Source organism: Anarhichas minor, unplaced genomic scaffold (genome assembly GCF_050575085.1).
Source record: "Anarhichas minor isolate MPS153535 unplaced genomic scaffold, ASM5057508v1 ptg000045l, whole genome shotgun sequence".
NCBI lineage: Eukaryota > Metazoa > Chordata > Actinopteri > Perciformes > Anarhichadidae > Anarhichas > Anarhichas minor.
This window is the reverse complement of record NW_027466491.1, coordinates 4,801,980-4,823,469: the sequence shown is the minus strand read 5'-3', so window position 1 is coordinate 4,823,469 and position 21,490 is coordinate 4,801,980. Positions and strand designations below refer to the sequence as shown.

General features: G+C 43.0%; 1 protein-coding gene across 1 annotated transcript in view; it reads left to right on the top strand.

The window, feature by feature from the left end:
- The window catches only part of plxna4 (plexin A4), a 182,092-nt gene that overhangs the window by 82,655 nt on the left and 77,947 nt on the right, over nucleotides 1–21,490 (top strand). Inside the window, exon 3 of the mRNA XM_076111514.1 lies at nucleotides 17,293–17,421. Within this exon, the coding sequence (XP_075967629.1) occupies nucleotides 17,293–17,421 (129 nt within the window). The remainder of the gene's footprint in view (nucleotides 1–17,292; nucleotides 17,422–21,490) is intronic.

The following is a 21,490-nucleotide window of genomic DNA, read 5'->3' as shown; positions in this document are numbered from 1 at the left end:
AAAGACCCTCTGGCCCTGCCTCATTAAAATGGTAAAGAGCTGTAGGAGGATAGGGAAGCTAATCCTTCTACCAGTCCCCTCTTAGAGTCCTCATCTCCTGGCCTGAGACGGGCCTTGCTAAAATACAGAGCCTCTGGGAGATGGAAATGATTGGGCTCAAATGGGACAGTTTAGGGGGTAGGGGGGAAGTAAATGGGGATTTGGGGCTGTTATGCTTTTTAAAATCAGTAGAGCAATTTACTAGTAAGTATTGTTAGTCTAGTAGTATTGGATGCTTAGAGGTTTCTACACTAATAACAGCATAAACCTCTGCAATGACCCTAATAGGTCTGGATTAAATATGTTTGCCAGCTGACTCTTATACAGTATCTTTGCTTATTGGTAAACCACATGGACAGCTTCATATTACTGAGTCTATCGCAGGAAAGCACATCATATTAATCAATGCGATATTCACTAAATAGGTTTAAATGGTAATGTTTACTGCGAATACTAATACAAATACTTAACAGTCAATAAGTTGGGATATTTTACTTTGTTTTTCCCCCAAAAGTGAAACTTTGCTCCAAGGCCAGGGCAGCCAAGTCCGCACTGCATCAGTCATTCAGTCACTCGGTATGTAAGTTGCAGGGCTTGCAAAGCAGGAGGGAAACAGGGAAATGTTAATTTCCCCAAAGACTTACGGTACACCAGCTAGCTGAGTAGTGACAACAATAATCCCTTTGACTATTCCCACACAGTGGCAGCTAGCTAAAGAAATGCTGCAGTGTAGTTTGTGGTATTAATTGCATGTATCGATTGCACTTTAAACACCGAGCAACTTAATAATGCAGCAATTGATTGAGCACACAATTAGTTTAACATATACTGGTTTTACCGCTGAGGCAGTATTAGTTCCCGTAACTTTACACACCTGGAACACAATGGGAAAGATGTATAGAGAAAATGGACGAGGTTGGTCAATGTACTTACTCAGCAGGTCCACCTGAAGACTTCCTGACAGATAATGATTCTCAGCTTTCACCCTAGAGAGAAAGCATCGGCTTGTGTCCAAAGTTAAAGCACAGAGGCACCGATTGAGCAGTTACTCGAGCATTCCCATCAAATAATGAAACAAAAACAACAAGCACCTTGACCATCTGAATAAAAATTCTATTGGCTCGTTTTTTTTATACATGTACATCAGTAGCCTGAAGCAGGATACAAGGGAGACTGACCTCTAACTCTGTATCCGGGTAGCTCTCTGCTCTCTGCTCCAGACAGTCCTTACCCGTATCTTCCAAGTTCATTACACGATGCACAATCTTGTGCTCCAAGAAGACCATTGAACTGTATTGTCGGCAGTCGTCTTCATGAGCATTTACAGAGTGCTGCTTTCCAGCTTTGCACAATGTAGTTGTTTCATTTCATAATGACTTACTTGGCTGATCACAGCAATTTCACATCCCTTCAATGTAAACTATGATCTTTCCGCGGAGCTTGACGAATTAGCTGTTTAGTGGAAGGCTTTAGTGATAGATGTGTATCACAAGGGTCTTATCTTTGTCTGTATATGTGTATGTTGTGCTTGTGTGCGTTTGCGGGATTCTGCTTTCTTTTTCGAATGCTGTAAGACTGTTGATCGCTTCATTCGTTCACTCATTCATTGAGCCTGCTCATCTGCCTCGAGTGATTTCTGGATCTGCACACAGAGGATGTGGACAGCCACCAAAGACCCTCTGAGAGCCCATTGAGGAAAAACTGGAGAAAATTCATGGCAATAACCACCACATACTGTTAGCTTTGATTATATGAATTATCATGACATACACGTTAATGTATTCATTATGTGTAATTTCCATTTTACTCTGTGTGGGGGTGGTAGTTCCTGCCCAAGACTAAAGAATTATTATTTTCAGAAATTGCTCATTCAATTCCGCTTCTTAGAGGACAGTTTTCCTTGTTTTTTCTCTCAAGTATAATTTTTTTCTTTCTATTTTCTTGCCAAATGATTGCGTTGCGCCTAACCTACAGGATCTGTCTGGCCTACATTTTACTGGCATACCGTCCTCTACTGTACTATACAATGGTGTTGTATTTCAACAGTCTCACATTCACACTCAAGTGTGTACGTGTCTCAAGTGTACACACACACACACACACAGTAGTGTCTGCCTATGTGCTGACTGGCAGTTAGCCAAGGCCATAGTCATAAGGCAGTGACAGTAGATGACAGCGGTAAGATTAAAGGGTGTGGGAGTTGCGAGTAGGGTCGGAAGACTGGCAGGTCCATAAATATCACATGCAGGGATGCCCATAATATTTCAGAGCACCATATCATCACACAGCGCCATCATAGAGGATAGACCCGGTACAATGACATCTGGATGGGTTGATGTTGCTGCGTGTCTGAAGAAGAGTGCAAAGAAAGAATTCTGCATAATATAAAGGTCCATTTACAAATCTGCCCAAGAGGAAGCGGGTGAATGAATATAGGATTTTTCTTGTTTTCTGTAATAATTTTTGTTCCAGTTCCTGCCAAAACAATTACTTGAATAATTGATCGGTGGATTGACAACAAAAGAAATCGACCGCAAATCTCTTTAATCATTTATTTATCACACAAAAATGCCACATTAACCATTAATCAGTTTATCGCAAAAAGAATAGTCAACAGATTAAACATTACGACAGTAAATGTTATATGCAGCCCTTGACAGAGAGATGTTTTAAAATGTGTAGTCATGCCTTCGTGGAGTGGCTTAGTCGCTTATACTCCAGATAGCGAGCTTATTTGTAGAAAACTGTAGGAGGATTCACGAAATGCAGAATGGATAGATCTCTGTTATGGCTATTTTCGATTTGCTTTTCAGACATTTTTAAGGAAGATTTTGGTTTTAAATCTTTATGTGCTGCTATCTACACTAACAGCCACACAAACTGACACTTGCACAGAGAGATACACACTGACACACACTTGTACAGACACACATACAGCAGCATTAATGCTGTTCTTTCGTAACTAAACATTGCCGTTTTTGGACATACTGTATATGTTACAGCGACAGTAGGATACTCACACACTGACACAGTCCCCTCATTTCCACAGCACACACACACACACAAACGTCGACAAAAATACATAGAGTAAACATACAAATACACACCCACTCACTCACACACACACACACACACACACACACACTGAAGCAGAGCGATCAACAGCTGCAGGGCTTTCTGTAATTAAACCTGTACTGCTGTTTGTAAGCTGTCAATGCATGTATGTAGGCAGAAACAAACACACACTTAGGCACATTTTCTGTTGCATTTACATCTCGCACTCACTTTCTCTCAGGGCTGCGTCAATTTCAGAGTTGTGTGTGCTGATGAGTGATGCCAATCTGACTCAACACATCTCCAGGTATATTATCCTGATGCCTCAATCTCAAATCTAAAACAGATGAATAAATCACCTGGTAGACTGGATTTGTTGATCTGCACGGTGGGAAAGTGTGTGTGTATTCTGCTGTGCGAGTATGAAAAGTGAGTGTTCAAGAATCAACAGATCATCTGTTGTTTTTTTTATTGTTCTTATTTCCTACATCTACTGAGCAATCTTCTTGGTTTTATTTTCGCACTAATATTAAGCATATTGTTGTGTCAGCTTATGTACGTTCAGACTACACTGGTTTGTGTGTACACTTACGATATCGTGTAAGTTGTTTTGTGTTTGAGTGTTGCTTCTGCCTGTGTGCACACATTTGTCTGTCCCTTGTGAGGCGTGCTCTCAGCTCTGAGTGGGCGTTTCACAGACAGCCAAGAGACCAGCAGGGAAATTTCCCATCAGCCAATGCAGTGTGCAGTGCAGGTTAACACTTAAGGCTCTGAAATCCATAGTTGCAGTACAACACAGCCTTCTCTCAGTCTTTCTTTTTCGCTCTCTCTCTCTCTCTCTCTCTCTCTCTCTCTCTCTCTACTGGCATTGTCTACATTCCTCTCTCCCTCTCTCTCTCTCTCTCTCTTTCTCTCTCTCACCCTCTCTACCTGACTCCCTCGCTCTCTCTGTCTCCCCAGATGAATCGGAGCAGAGATGAAAAGCTTTCAGGAATGCTGGCAGACAGGCAGTGCTTTACAGTAATCTAACCTGGGGAAGATGAAAGCCAGCTGGGAGGCTGGGAATAAAGCTTGGGGGGGGGGGGGGGGGGGGGGGGCAAAGAGAACGACAGGATAGAGTTTTGGAAAAGAAAGGTGAAGAATGGCTACATGGGCAGAGAAAGAAAGGGTAAAAGAGTGAGTGAGAGAGGATTTGTGGGGTAACAAGAGATGAATAGTTTGTAAAGAACGCTGAGGGAATTGATAGAAAAAACAATGCGAGGATGATGGAAGGAGAAAAGAGTAAAACTTACCCGGAAGTGGGATGGATTGGAGAAAGGAGAATATAAGTGTTGGTGCGTTTGAGTTGTGTTTTTTTGTATTGTAACATACTTTACTCATTTTTCATGCTCTGTCGTACTTCATGCAGTCACGTCTCCAGATCTGTTCTCTTGAGCCTCTACACTTTTTTTCTGAGAACTTGAGCATAGCTGGTTCCTTAATAGTTATATAAAGACATTTATTTTCACTTGGATGATATTTACACCCTCAACAGTTTTTTTTTTTTTTTTTTAAATACAATTGAATGCTTTAAGTCGGCTATTTCAGTTCTTTCTCTATCATGTACGATAGTCGGGGAGAAGGTGACGAACAAAGTGAAATGGAAGCGAAACACTAAGGTGGGAATTAAATGAAAACAAAGCATGAAAATTGGCTTCTACATTTGGCATTGTAATTACTGTAAGTCAGCGCCATTTGGAGAGGCTGACACATAGTGTAATTGTAGCTGTCATACAGATGACAGCAGCCCAACACAAACCTGTGGAGTTTAAATGTCAGATCCTCTTCAGTGGAACAAACTCAATTGCAACACTGCTGACTGAACACTGAAGTAGCATCAAGTGTACCACTGTTGTCACTCGAAATGGCTCTGGCAGGTGGAAGGGGGTGCTGTGTTTGTGTGGTTGTGTGTGTGTGTCCTTTGGATCATAATGTAGGTGGAGCAGGCCTGTCGCTGCTGTGACAAATCCCACCTCATGCACCTTGTACTTCCTGCGCAGAATGAGAGAAGCGCACAGCACCAAAACGCTTCCCCACCTAATTGAAATTTTGAGGTATAAGAGGATTTCCGCACAACGCAAGCTGACAGGCTCCATTCACCAAATATCCTCTTAGACTCCTCTCTCTCTCTCTTTCTGTCTCTCCCTGAGAAAGAATTAACGTTTATCTGTCTGCGAGTTTTAGTGCAGCTTACACCCGTCTCTATCTGAACGTCCTCCAGTTGATCTGTCTCACTTCCTCTCAATCTGTCCTCTTTGTCTCTTTTCCTCTCCGTCATTCAGGATTGCCCTGCTCCTACAGGGGCACTTGGTTTGCCTGTTTGCTCGTCATACTTTGATATGTCACATTGTAAAAAGGGCAGAATAGGTAGACGGGGAAGAAATGAAAGTAGATGATATGACGGAGAGATGGGGGACGGAGAGGACGAGAGGAGATGGTAAAGAAAACCACACAAGAGGAAGAGTGGGAGTTAAAAGTAAGAGAGAGAATGTGGTATTCGATAATGCCATATCAGCAAAGTCAAATCCTACTGTCTGAAGAGAGAAATAGAGAACAGTATTTTAAGTTACGAGTGTGACAGATGAGCATTAATATTGATCCACAGTTTAATTTTCATACCACCAAGTGTGTATGTTCAATATGTTGTACACTGCTGTAGCTAATATGTTTGCATGCTCCTTTTATTTGTGATTAGATAACAAACCACCCTGAATCAACGCACTTATTTATTTATGCGGGGAAGTTACTGTATTTGACTCCCACTGCATCACCGTGCACTAAAACACTGCTTTTGTGCTACAGCATAATGCATGGGCGTGAAACTGTAATGTGCTCCCCTTGATAAAGAAGCGCTAATTTTAGAGAGAACCTCCCGTGGAGTCGGTGGAAAAAAAACGGCTTATACTTGTGATGTGTTCATTGGTAAACGAGATGAAAAGGGTTTGAAAATACAGAGAGAAAGGTCTTACAGAAGTTCGGTAATAATTGTCTTGAATCTTTTAATTGATTGGAATATATAATTTAGCTTATATTACAAAACTTTAAGCAATAGCTATACCACCTGTTAATAAACAACTGTAGGTTAAATGCATGAGGTTAATAAAGTGGCAAAAATAGCACCAAGGAAGGTCTGGTCACGGCTCCTGTGACTCCTGCGGCTGCTGGACACTGGTTGATATAAAAACATATGAAAACACATCAACCAGTTTTGTTCCTTCACACACCGCCTTCATTAAATGCATCCTAACAATTTCCAGTGGATATTGGCCTTTAGTCTTCTTGCGCTTTCTCAGTCCCTCACCATCTTTCCTCCAATGATTTCCATTATTATACCACATGCCTCGAGGGCTTACTGCAGTGTTATTCCTCGCTCTCTATGTCCTCCTCACTCTCCTTGTTTTTTAAATTGTCTCACTCTCAGCCTGTCTCTTTGTCTCTGTCCCCTGCTACGCCAGCGATGCAATTTTTCACTTCAGTTGGAAAACAGGTATAATAGAGGGAGTGTGCCAGTCTGTTTAATACAGGAATAAAGGCGAAGAGGAGAGATGAGACGGAGAAAAGGAGGCGCCCTTGGGGCTGGAGACAAGGGAATATACACAGAGACTACTGCACACATACACACTTGCACAGACAATAAGGAGGGAGCACAGATATTCACACCTGCTTATCTCTGAGGAATTGGTCGTGAGGTGCTTCCCCATTTAATTAGAAACTTCAGTAGGAACCTCATAAATCACCACAACATAAATGTGAAGGGTAGGCAATGAATGCTCCCCGTGTACGCGCTGGTGCACACACACAAATCTGCACATGTCCGAAAGGTAAGCCTATTGATAATTCATGAATTCTTGAGCATGTGTGATCTTTAGCTTCAGTCAGTGATTCATCGATTTAATATGTGTTGGTTTATGTGTGTACTGAGTTTAATCCGTCTTTACCTTCGAGGCCGGGTATACCAGTAGAATATTAGATTGTAACTGTCAGGAATATTGCTGGATTAATGAGTACTTCATCAACGTCCTCTTTCTTAAAGAAGAGTTAAAATACCTGTCAAATCTATTACTCGAACGCAGCTGATTGCAGCTGAGCAAAGAAACGGGAAAGAGAATATTGTTGTGTTGACAAACAGCACAGGGGTGGAGAAAGGTCACTGTGCATGTGTGTGGCTGTGTGTGCTCACGGCTGCACGTATACGTAGGCCTGCGCATGTGTGTTGTTGCTTGAACTCGGGCCACGGCGTGTGCTCGTGTCTCCAGAGTTACTCTGATGGCAGCGTGCGGTAACGGGATCCAGGGTGGTGTCTGCTCTCAGACGGCGTCTGGCTCTCAGCTCCCCATCTATTATTCACACACCTGGACACACACACTGCCTTCTCCCCTCGTATCCTACTCTTTGCCACACTTTCTTTTCCACATTTGTGGCTGAACCAGTTAAAGGTTCGGGTTTGTTGACTCCGTCTTGGCATTTTCTTCATGCATGTATCAGCGTAAGTTGTGACGATGTGTCCTGTTGTGTATTTGTGGATGTCTCCCAGAAAACCGATCGCACCCTTGAAGTCGATGTACTTCTGCGTTTACCTTTGTAAACAAGCCGAACATTAGTATTGACCAGAAGATAGAGGACAGACTGATAACCACTAAAACAAAGCCTTGTCTGGAAAAAGAGACAAAATAGTTTTCAAAGTCAATCCTTGGCTGAAGTTGATCTGAGCCTGTCAGTAGGTCCTTATCAGACCTAGACATCTCTTTGGGGACCTGGCCCTTCTCCACCACCATGGTTGGATAGGCTGCTGATGGACATTTATAGAAGCGGAGTATGCTCCAATCAAGAAAAGCCTATTGAGTTCGCCCTGTTAAGATGAGAGAATGCACCCCTGTTATTGTGTTGTGAAACACAAGCTTACATAGAGACGCGTATAGGTCACGGTGGGGGTGTTTTGGGAGATGACCCTGTGAATCTTGATCAAAGTCTGTCACCAGACCATTATGTAAGGAGCTCATATTCACCTGAAGTTCCTGAAGAGAGCGAGATACCTGTTCTGATCTGATCCGAGGATTTCCTAACATTGCTCTTTTTGTGTGTCCAATTAATCATGACCTTAGGTTATCTTTGTCTCACAAGACAAACAGACCCTTTATTCATTATCCTCAATGGTTGGTTAGATTGGTGATTGACAGTTAAGGAAGCAGGATGTGGTCAACTGATAAAAGTACTTGTAGGTTTTTAAGCAGAGTGGAAGAATAGGCATCGTTGATACATGTGGGACTTTTTGGTCTGATTCTATTTAATAATACAGGGAGAAGAGTGGTGGAGGTAGATAATTCTTTCCATCTTTTCCTCCTCTTCCCTCTGCTTCGCTAACATCAAAGCTAGCCACCTCTTTCTTACTCTGCCACATGCCTAGCTTCCTGGGTGCCACTATTCCCACAGGTGTGGACACTCCATAAAACGTTTCCTTCTCTGTCAAGTCCACACATTCACACACAGGGCGCACACACACACACACACACACACACACACACACACGCTGAATACTCTCAATGTGATTATTCACAACAGGCTGCATTGATAATATTCAACCTGCTGAAGTTTGCCGGCCACACTCTTAAATGAAGGGCATCCGTAGCTCTGGGTTGTGAGCACTGCTGGGTCGCCTGAAAGGCCAAGTCTTGATTCGACACAATAGGCTGATTTGGTGCCCTCACTACCGCGAGGAGTATGTTGACTTCATTAATGGCTCCCAAAGCCTTTTAGCTCTCACACAGTGGCCTCTGGTCACATAATATAATGGGGTGCAGACCGCTCTGTATCCCTGCCACCGAGTTGCACCACTAATAGAGACACAGGTGGTGATGTGCGCTCACATTATGCCGTTCCCTCTGTGGGGTCCTTGAGGCCCAGCCAGTGGCTGCAGCGGGAGAGGCGTGAACAGCAGCTCTTATCACTGCAGAAAAACGGTAAAGGAAAAGAAAAACAGGAGAGGAAATAATTGGTTTGAAAGATAAATGTGCGTAAGGGTTTTTCTCAGCCAGGCCAAGTATTTGTCTGCACTAAATGAGGTCTGTCAGGAGATCTCTACCTGTCGCCTCTAACACCCTGCTGCGGCTCTAATGAGACAGCGAAAGGGGAATTGGGTGGGAGAAGACAGAGGGAAAGAAGGACGAGGAACAGAGGGATTGTGTAGAGAGAGAGACCAGCTCTGACACCTTCTCCGCACAGTAAACCTAATGGAGTGATGCATATTGCGAGGAAAAATGGCGAAACTGAAAAATTGATGGACAAAGATATTAAGACCATGAGAACAGAAAGAGACGACTGAGAGGGGGGGAAAAATAAGAGATGGAGCAGTTGTTGAAACGGGAATTGAAAAGGGACAATTGTCCAGACAAAGGAGGGTTTTTTGCTGTTCACTCTGCAAATTGAATACATTTGTTTGTGTTTTTTTTTATTGACTTGATAGAAGAGAACTTCCTGTCCACTTCCATATAGATTACAACTTCAAGTGTAGGCCCTTTTCCTCAATTATCTGGAAAAAATGGGTACCACCAATAATTATATATCAACAAGGTTTGCAGGAAGAAATGGACAAAAAAACAATCATTAAGTCTGCAAGGCTTTTTTATTTCCGGTCACATCTGACGGTAAAGAGACATTTTCAGTCTAAAAATGTGCAAGAAGCACAATCAAAAGAGTGAGCGGGTGAATGGGTGACGACATACAAAATGTCCTACATCGTTCCAGCAGCAGAGGATTACAGTTCTGCAACAAACATGCCAAGACAGACAGAGGGAGTGGAATTTTGAAAAGAACAGATGGAAAAAAGTAAATCAGAAAAAACTGAGTGAGTTGTTAGAAGTCAAGTGGTCACAAATGTTCTCAAGATTGAACCGACCATAAGCTTGCAGGTGTTTTAGTCAACCTCATGACTTACAGATTGAGACAGAATGAGTGAGAGAGGGGGGGGGGGGGAGAGAGAGAAAAGGAGAGAGGGGAAAAAGTGCAAAAGCAATAGCAGAAGACAGAAACGAGTAACAAAAGCTAAGCTGTGAGCCCCCTGCCTGGGCACAGTGCTCTCAGGCAGCTCAGCAGTGAAGGGAATGATAGCAGGGAGACCTGTCACTCACCCTTTGAAGCCATGGGGGAGATTGAGGGAGGAAAGGAGAGCAAGGGGAGAAATGAGCTAGGAAGCCTCCAGACACTTGTCCCCTTTCACGTCTAACACCATCATCCCTCAAAATAACAATCCTGTCCTTCTCTTTGCCTCTCTCCTTGCCTTTTCCGTCTATCTCTCAGCAGGGGATAAGGTTAGATTAGTAGGCCGCGTGGACCTGCAGGCTAACAGGTACCACACCTTTAATGCCACAACGGTCAGTCACTGAGCCAGGAGTCCCCCGGCGGCTCTGTCTGCTATAGTGTCAGATCCCAGATGTGAGGTTGTGGAGACTAAAGTTGCACCAATAGAAACAAACACAAGTGCCTGCATGCTTCCCTCACTCACAAAACGTGTGACATATCTGTATTTACTTAGTTACTTTGTATTGCTGCTGCTTTGACACGCCCAGGCCAACCCCTAATTAGTCTTAGCTCTACCACTTTCATCTCATAGCATCGAGTTGTGGACGTTTTCCAGAGGTTTCTTTTAACCTCCTGCTCCGAAACAACCTACCCAAAATATAACATCTGCAGAGGATTAACCTCAATAAACCCAAACCCGACAGGAGGGCCGTTGTAGAGATCAAATTTCTGCCAAGGCTCGACTCTGCCGATGCAAGTCTTTGTGGTTAATTTACCTGCTAACAATGACATGTCTCTGTTTTTGCACCCACAAAGCACCTTCCCTCACACTGCAGGCATGGGGGGGGGGGGGGGGGGTGCATTAATTAAAATCCTGCTGTGTAGGAGATATGCCTAATCGCAAACATAAAACAGAGAATAGTGAATTAAAGCACAGAATGAGTTCAGTTCCACACTGTTTTTTTTTTTGCCCACTCATCCTCCTATAGAAAGAAGTCAAACCGGAAGGAAGGAAGGAAGGAAGGAAGGAAGGAAGGAAGGAAGGAAGGGGGGATATTTAAAGTGCCTTTAATGAACTGAATGAATATTTTACTTCCATAAAGGAAAGCCGTAAAGCATTGAGTTCATGTTGTAGCTTTGGGTAAATGCAAGATGTCTCTATTATAGCTCGTCGTAAAACATAAAAATACTATGTCAAATGACATTGTAAATGTAGAAGTACCACGGCATTAGTCATTCATGTGTCACCTGCAGTACTCCTTTAAGAAACCACATGTCTTTAGTGCACTCCTCTCTGGGCAGTCTTCCTCTCAGACAGAATAGAAAAAAACATGTGTCCGTCTTTTATTGTTTATAATAAATCTTTGGGATGAACAGTGAATCATATGTGATTCTCTGCAATACAACACGGCCAGCCTGGCATCCCGCATTAGTGTGGCACATCCTCGTTAATACCCAGAGATTAATGTCAAATCATCCACACTCCCCCACTAGTCTCGCACCAGTCCATCTCGCCTAAAGCTATATATTGAGGTATTGAACGTGGAAGTAGAGGGTTTGTCCTGGCATTGATTGACACTGAGAGATGGATCCAGTCCGCCTCCTTGCCCCCTTTCCTTCTGTTATTCTCTCCACCTCCTCCCCCCCCCCTTCTTTCTTTCTGTCTGCCATATGTTTCAGTGAGCCGGACAGATTTGGCCAATCAGACAGCCACCATTGTATTGCTGTCGGTATGAATAGAATGCGTGGAGAGACATATTGGCATTATGTAGTGACGATGCGTTGTTTCTTTTCTCCATGTCTCTTTCACAGTAAATCTTCTTCTCAGTTGTCTCCGTCTGTCTGGCTGTCTCTCTTCCTAGGCTCTTATTGCGTGTCCTGCCTTGCCTGGTTGAATACCTAACACTGCTGTGGTTTGACAAAGAGGGCCGAAACCTGAGCATAGTGTGGCAGGTCGGGTTACAGCGGCATTTGGCATGTGGCTATGCTGTTGATGCTCCAAATTGTTTCTGATTGATATCTTGAACAGATAGGGACCCAAGGGCTTACACAGGAGACCCTCATTTGCACGTTTTGATTGTGCTTTTGGACTTAAATTAAATCACCAAATGGTGTTCCAAGTTTTTTTTTTTTGTTGAAAATGACAAATCAACGCAGAAAACATTCTAAATAGGTTAAATGTTGTACATATCATTTCAGATGGTCTCCAATCTCATTGCTGAGATCGAAGGATCTGACCCCGTTTGAGGCCAATAGTGAAAAGCAACAGGCTGAAAACAGTTTACCCCAAATATCTAGCCACTTATTTAATAATGGAAATAAAAGTAAATGCAGTTAAATATCCGTTTTCATTCATTGCTTTGTAAAACGAATTGTATACACATATATGGCAGTTAAATGCAAACAAGGAAGTAGTTTTGCTCTAATAGACATTTACAACATGATTTACTTTTGTCTGCAGTTCAACATTATTAACCACAGTTCCTTAGTATTGAAGTTGCAACATAATCATAACACTGCAAAACCATAGTTGTTAGTCGTAGATTCATTTTGGAGCAATGCTTACCATGTGGACCGCCAGCAGAAATAGGTTCACCACTCTTTTTGACTGCAGTACTGCTGGCACTGACATTGGGTTTGCCCATGCATGTCTCAGGGATTTGATGGAAATCCTCACACAAGTGTTGTGGTAATTTAACTTTCCCAGCATGCTGTGTGACTTTGGATGACATTCTGCTCCAGCCCACTCACCTCACTGTGGCTGCGTGGCCTATGTCAGACCACAGTGATACTATAGTCAGCAGCTTATTCTGGCTTCCACCAGCCAGCATGTTGGTCATGGTGTGTGTTCCAGCCATGGCGTGTTAGTGTGGATGCCATGCTGAACAGACTGCAACTCTGTGTGACTAGCCCTCCTTTTTTTGCCGCCCCAAAAACCCACGCCATAGCAGGCAAGGACACAATTCTCCAATCACTCGCACAGTCCTCACTGAGAAACACACACAGTGTTCCAACCCTTCAGTTATTGTATGATTTAGGAAGCGCACTTTCAATGTGCTATTTCCCCAATGTGGTGTCGTCCAGAAGGGGTAGTTGTGTTTCCTGCTCAGCCACAACCACCATCTACATTAACACATAGACGGCAGTATGTTTTACGTCTCCTGAGGATTGACCAGACTTCCTTCTAAAATGTAGAAAATCCATCTCACCACTTGATGTAAAGTAGTTTCTGCATAATGGCATACCAGTTCATATCGAAAATGAATAGAAGTGCTCAGATGTGTAAGACTAGTAATGATTTTCACCTGCTTCAATGTGGATTCCATGCAGAATCGGAGGAAGTGCTTTGTACAGTGCCAATACCAGGAAACTGAGAGAGGGTACTCCTGTGGTTTTCACACCGGAATGGCTTCCCTTTCTGTATCACACCTTCTGCTAGCTGTTAGCCACATGGAGAGAGAGAGATAGTTACTTTTGGGCACATTATCTTTCATTGACAGATTCGAAGCAGAAATACCATCTGCACATACGGTCACATTTGTTGTTCTCAGAGCTGTAACACTGAAACTGTTATTGAAGTCATCAGTTGTCCGTATTTCTGATACATCAACACTGCCCTTACATTCTGTTCTACTTTAGTGGTAATCTAATTAGCTTGAAAGACACTCCATCAATGCTATTTGCTTTGAGTGTTTCTGTCTCTACCACAGTTAAGATTACATACACTGCCTTTTTACTGCAGGAGCCGCAGCCTTTATTTCTGTCTTCAGTGATGGTGTTAGTGTAGTTATACCTCAACGCCACTAGGGGGATACAGTTTATGGCCAGGGTGGTCGCTTTATGCAGGAGCAGGATTTCCTCTGTATGATCTGAGGTATAACGTGGATTTATCCCACAGATGCACACACATACGGATCAAGACACACAGACAGAGCTATGTTTACTACACACATTCTGCAGGGCTGAGGAAGTGTGCTCTGTGAGTCAAAAGCACCAGTAACTCCTGCCACCCTCCCCAGAGTATCCGACATTACCATATGAGTAGCTACAGCCAGACAGCCTGTGTGTGTGTGTGTGTGTGTGTGTGTGTGTGTTTGAGAGTGTAAGCGTGTGAAAGAGAAAGAGGGAGTGAAATGCCAATGTTTTTTTTTACACGCAATAAGCTTGTGTGAACACAATACTTATTTGCATGTGTGCATTTATGCGTGGGCCCAATGCATCTCTCACCTTCCCACTACTCCGAGGCTAAATGAAGTCTGTCTGGCAGTGAATGTCTATTGTGTGGTGCTAATGTGATAGCAGAGATTAGCATTGTAATCCATTTAGCATAGAGCAGCTAATCCACTTTATTACTGTTGAAAAGAAATCAGATAATATTGGCTAGCACCACTGTAGCTGCCTTAATGATTTTAAGCTGATAAAAAAATCACTTTAAGATATATTGATAATTACTGTTGCTGACAATGAAGCTAGGATTAGTTGTTTTATTACAAAAACATCATTAGCTTTGGTTTTTCATTTAAGGGAGTTAAGATATCGGTTGTGTTCAGTCTACACCGAGTTGTTTTTTAGTTGGTGTTTGTTTTTGTAGTAGCAAAAACCATTCGCTAGCTGTTTACTTCATTTTGTTTTTCAGGGTTATGCACACTGAAGGGGGTTTTATATTGTATATTCCTTTAGAGTACATAGTTTGATATCAGGAGAGATGTAGTCTGCTGCAAGCCCAGGATGGACACTGCTGTGTTGATTGACAAATAAAGGGAACTGCTATTAAATACTTGTGCCAATTATTGTCCAAATAGGTCCACTGGGCTTTGGTTTTAAACAGGCAATTTCCCTTGCGTGTTCCCCTCCAAGTCCCAGTGTGCCTGCGCTGCTTGCTTGCGGACGTGCTGTGCACTCCCTGGTGGCTCATTTGTTTTGTTGGTGGTCAGATTGAGGGATAATACACAGGAGCTTCCCCTTGAAGCCCCTCCACTCCCTGGTGACCGTGGATCCGTCCCAACACAATAAAACTCTATATTCAGCCTTTGCCGTAGACTCTCTGTCCTTTTAACTCTGCTTGACAATTGACACTTCCCTCATATGCAGCGGCGGTAAGCTGATACACACACATCGTCGCATACGTTCACATGCACACACATGCTGGGTACAGTGCGCATACGCACAGCGCCTCAAATTAACTCACCCGATCAGGCAGATTAGATAACCCCACCTGCTGAATCTGGTTCTGGCTCGCGTGGAAGTTTCTTTCTTCCTACCTCCCTCTTTTCTTTCTGTCTTTATCCTATTCGCCTTCTGTTCTGTTCTTTACAACTGACCCAAGAGCATACAATGGTTCCCAGTGAAAGTGCGAGGCTTTGATACGCAGACTTCTGGTCCTTTGAGATCCGGATCACAAGCCAAGCAGGAGGCAGAGCGAGAGAGGAAGAACGACTGAGAACCGAAAAAGGGGGGGGGGGGGGGAGTGTCGGGTGAAATCAGGGTGAAAGATGGTGCCTGTTTAAAGAAATGTCATGTTGTGAAACTGGATATCGGTAGAAGCAGCAGGGGTAGGGCAGGACGTATACTGCAGCCTGTGCTCTCAAGTTTCTGTCTTTTCTGTACAACCGTTGATTGATGTTGAAGCAACGACAAAGAAAAGTTCCGTTGGACTATAGTGAAGCAGTGGATGGTTTTAGATTGGTTCCTGGTTCACTGCAGGATAAACCTAATATTGATTATATAATAAACATAATGGTGAAAGAATTCTTGTTGTCCTCTATGAAGCATGGCACACCAAAAAGCTATTTCTCTTCAAATATTCTGATTTGACTTGTTGATATTTTCTTAACTACAGATCTTGAAGTAAAGTTGGTCCCTAACGAAGGCCTGTTTTGTTGTCAGTGGGTACAGCACAACTTTGTTAAAGGGTTCAGTTTATAAACGTAGAACGGTTAAGCCTTCTTGACCTTTTCAAGAGCTTTATTAATTATGAATTAATCATAAAGTGACTCACCTGTCTACCCGACCATCTGCTTCCTGTCCAATTATCTCCTGTTTATGCCTTTTACCCATGAACCCTTAAGTGCTGCAGAGCACAAAGAACTACCAAGAGTCATCACAACTTTAACGAGACTTGCTTCACACCTGTCCGCAAGCCTGCAAGCCTGCACGTGTGTGTGTGTGTGTGTGTGTGTGTGTGTGTGTGTGTGTGTGTGTGTGTGTGTGTGTGTGTGTGGTTGTGTGTGTGTGTGTGTGTGTGTGTGTGTGAGTGAGAGAGCGTGTATTCTACTGGGTGCTGAAAGTTGCTTGCGTCGGTTCGTGTCAAAGCTGTTTGTTGGTGGGAAATTACCGCCAGAGGACCAGATTTTGAGAGGATCATTTGGAACACACCCTCTGCGTTTGTTTGTGTGTGACGATGTAAGCAGATGTTCGGGCACCACCCCGAACACTTCCATCCGGCCACCAAGTGTGCGTGGGGCCAATTCCATGCACTTTCTGCTGAGTAAACACACCGAGGGGCTCACAAACCACACCTCCAGCCCAGATGCCTTATTACTGTAATCACTTTTGGATGTCTGAAACGGTGATAGAGAAAGATGAGCATCTCAGATACAGCACAGTAAGCCATGATGCATGGGAACGTCCTAAGGCTGTATGTGGTTGATTGGCAATTTAGTCAATAATTGGTTTCAAAAGTACCTTTTTCATGATACCTCGATCCCTAATTGCGCATTTCTTGGTCCTAGATGTCGACTTTGTTCAATTGCCAAGTCCTTCCTTGTGGAGGGCAACATTACTCTTTCTAACTTTGCTTCTGTTTAACCTCAGCTATTCTTTAAACACATGATGTATTTTCAGTCCCGTCATTTACTATTTAATTATTACAGCTGCTTCTAAGACGAAGAGGAAGTTGTTTGGGATCTTCAGTTGTCTTTTCCTCAATCAGTAAAGTTAAAATAGTAACGTTGTTGTTTCTATGCGGTTGGCACTGATTCAATAAATCTCAGTAGCAGGTGTGATACTATACTTCATTCAATGTTTTGAATGTTTCTTTCTTTAAACGCTGTTATTCTTGTAATACCTGTGAAGCGACGTGAGCGCCACAGTGATCATGCAGCAATTAAATATATGAATTCTTAATATGCTTCTGTGTTTTTCCAGATCCGGGTCGACGGCTCCTCTCGTGCGCAGCAGTACGAGACTGTGCAGGCGGTGGAGAATGGACCCATCCTCCGAGACATGGCCTTCTCTTCTGACCACCACTACCTCTATGTCATGTCTGAGACCCAGGTTAGACACTCGCACATCAGAAGTCCCCCCCCCCTGCCGAGTCAATATCATAACCACTGGCATTTATCATTTTCTTATGTCACAGGGTACAATAACCTTTGGTGTAGCGTGGAGGATTTCATTACAGCCTGGCGGGAGGAGAGAAAGGGATTAGATAGCCTGTTGGGTTCTATGACCAAGTCTTTTTTATAGGAACTGACTGTGAGGGTAGAGTTGGAGTGAATAAATGTGTTGAATTATAGCGAGAGTGGTCTCACTCCACTTGTGTGTGTGTTGTGGTGTGTATGTCTGTGCGCAGATTCCCACACACACACTATCTCTCTTAGTACCTTTGATGACATGGAATGTGGTGCGAAATAGCAGCACTCTGTGTAATGGTCACAGACACAGTGAGTCTGCGAACACCTCTATCAGAGGCAAAACCTTGCTAAAATAGCACCATGAAAAGTCCATGCGCTCACATAAATGCGCACACAGCCATGACTCACTGTGTTTTCACTTTCTCTGTATATTGCACACAAAAGGACACACGGCTAAGAGCGTGTAAGAGCATTATATGTAATACATGTACAGTAGCCAAGACGAGCCAAGGCACATCTATCAGTGTAGCACCTTTCGACAGCAAGGCAATGCAATGTGTGCAACATAAAAAGACACACATAAATAGGATTATAAAAATAAAATAAAATAAAGAAGACAATTAAAAGTTAACTTGATAAAATGCAGTGGCAAACAGAAAAGTCCAACGCCCCGATCTAATAAAATGAAGAGCTGGATAAGTATTTGAATAGTAAACACACAGACTTCTTACCATTCAGCACAAGCATTATCGTTTCATCATGCACTGTTAAAGGGATGGTAATCTAATCGTTAAAGCCAAACCAGTGAATCCATTGTGGAGCTCTCTCATTTCAGTTCAGTATATCCCCATTTATTGGTTATCATTATTAATGTGACTGTTAGAAATAATATGGCAAAAGCTCTGAGTTCAGATAATATGCATATCATCCCCCCCCTCTCCCTTCTCTTCATCTCCTGCCACGCGTAATCACAGAAGGCCACTGCTGTTTGGTTGGCAGCGATAGCCTAGTGGCTCCTGTATATTGTCTGCAGCTTCCAGCGGATTATCGACCTCTCTGGCACCATGAAACTGTCAGTATTTCCTAATGTGTAGCGCAGTTTGTTTGTGTGTACGTGCGTGAATACGAGCACATTTTAAGAGCCCAGATTTCCCTGATAACACTTTATATATCAGGCAGACGGTGAGTAGAAGGTGCCCTTTTCAAATGCAGCCTCTCCTGAGGTCTCAGTCTGTCCTGCTGCAGAGAGAGTAGGAAAGGAAAGGAGGGAGAGACACAAGTGAGCAGAATAAGGACATTTAGGATGCTATTTTGTCACGGCATCCAGTTACATCCAATCCCTCTTTTGTATTAATCTGTTAATCAGTAATGTTATTTTTTTTTCTCTCCTTTTGGATTGTAGTGCGTGTAATTGGGCTTAGAGAAGATATTACAGAATAACAAATGAATTATCAAGAATACTTCATTTCCATTTCTTCCCATTATGTTGGATTCCTTTTTGTCTCGCTATTATCGCCCAACATCGTGTTACAAATTTAGCATTTTTAATTTGCATGCCAATTAGCTTATATTGAATACAGCAACCGAGTGAGTTTTGTTAGTGGTCCCGTGTGTGTGTGTGCGCGTGTGTATGTGTGTTAGGCCTTCATAGTATTAAGTCTATTAGCCTAGTTAGAGGGCTGACCTCCACTAACTGTTTAGGAAGAACATCTGGGAATTACCATACACACAAATATAGAAAGTAGTTAATGAACACATACACACAAACACATACTCCTTTAATGCTGAACGGTTTATAGAACACAAATAAGTGTTGTGAATTGATTGAATAAGTGAATGAATGCAACTCGAATAATTCATTCCACCAGTCATTCCCTTTTCTTGAGTCAGTAGAGGTCATGAGTTCATCACTGCTGTATTACCAGCAGTACCCGTCCTGATTTACTGTTAAACACAGCACTGTTTCCAAGTGTCTGCAATCACTCAAGGAGATGAGTGCAAATTGCTTCATCTCAAATGTGGAGAACAATATTTTGGCATCGCGGGTTTGTTCTCACAATCTTCTCTCCAGCAAGTTGATTATCGAAGGTTTCCCTGTAAACTGTAAGCTGAATTATACCCTGTCATGCTGTTGCCTCGAGTCGAAACAAGTTTTATTAAATGTCAAAGAGGGTCACAGCATGTGCTAGAAAACAAATAAATAAAGATACTAACATCCATCTTTTTAGATTAATCATGGATAAATGTAATTTTGAATTTCTTGTGTTGGCTGTTTGCGAACCTCACGCAAACAGCCAAGTTTAAAGGTCATGTTGTGGTCAGCCGTACATGTTTTTTTTTAACCGTACTGCCTGCTGGATCAGAGTGGTGGTTCACAGTAACAGCTTGTACAAACACACGTGCACATGCCAAATTCCCAGTGGTGGCAAACGCTATTAAAGCAGCCTGAGCTGGTCGATAGCAGAAGGCCACCTGCTGTTTCCGGGGGCCTGGGACTCAGACACTCAGAGAGGGTGTGATAGATGGAACAAGGGAGAAATACAGAAAGAGGAGACGCATGATAGAAAGAGAGGAGGGGAGGGGAGGGGGGCCCCACAACGGGAGGCTGAGAACAAAGTTAGTCGATACAGCTCCTCTCCTGCTGCTGTGGACCAAGAGACAGACCTCCTCTGGAGCCTGGCTGGTGAGAGAGTCCAGTACCGGATCATGAGGGTCGGACTGTGATGTTGGAGGGAGAGAGAGGATGAGGAGGAGAGGGACAGAGAAAGTGGATTAGATAGGGATAGGTATTTGATCATTCCGGATATGGCAGAAACTTGTGCTGCATTGTGCGATTCTTGTGTTACAGGTTTGTAGTTGAGAACAAAATGAAGGCAGAGTACGAAGATGGGTGTGGTTTGAGCAAGTGCACCTGAAGTAGAGGGGGGTAGGAACCGGAGACCATAATAACTGTGACTGACTTGTGTTGCTTATATTTCTGATCCCAGCAATTGAGAAAAGGCTCCGTAATCGTTTCCTTTTCCTTAACGCTAAACAAATGCAAACCCTGTCCTCACTGCAATCATCACTCTCTATCACAAAGTGGATTAAATAGACATAATTACTTTGGCTATAAAAAGATTTCCCGGCTCAGTCATTTTTTTTTTTTTATCAGTAGAAAAAAGTAGTATTTTGTGAGTTAGCGAAAACTTGACTATCATCACTTCCCATCACAAAATGGAAGAATATGAACATGATTACTTTTGGTCCACAAGGACTAAAAGCCGGTCTGATAATGTATGGGCACAATCAGTCTATTGTCATGTTGGTGTGATGATAATGAGCCATGAATAAATTACAATGTGGCAACTGGCACACCTTGATGGAGAAGTGTGCCCAGCTCCAGGCAGGGGCATCATGCTGAGTAACACTGTACCCTGCGTGTCTGTGTCACATTCTACACTCATTAGAGAAGAAAGCTTAACATACCCATGCAGTATCCTGTACTGCATGAAATGCTCTCCACAGCCTAGTTGTTGTATTTTTCTCATCCTTCATTTCATTTCTCTTCCATCCTTTCAATCAATTTTTCTTTTCTTTCTTTCCTTCCTCCATCCTGTGACTGTCCTCTTTGTTAGATTTGTTTTTCTTTCAGGATTATAGATTTTTTTGCTCCTACAACCCCTATTCATTTCTAAAGGGATTTGTAAAGCAGATGAGGATTCAGGCTTTTGTGGGCCTTGTTCCTCTTTCTCTATCGCCTTTCTCTCCATCTTTATTTCATTTCTAATCACTACCCTTTGTCGGTTTTACCCCACTTCACCCCCAATCCTCAATTTATTCCCCATTCCTTATAGCAGAGTAATCTGTCATCCATACTCTCTCATTAATCCAGTGATTGGCTGTCCTCTAATTGGATCTCCCTCTCTAATATACGCACACACACACACACAGTCATAAGTCATCCTATTAGTGGGTTAAATAAATGTTCTGGTACAAAGAGGACAGTC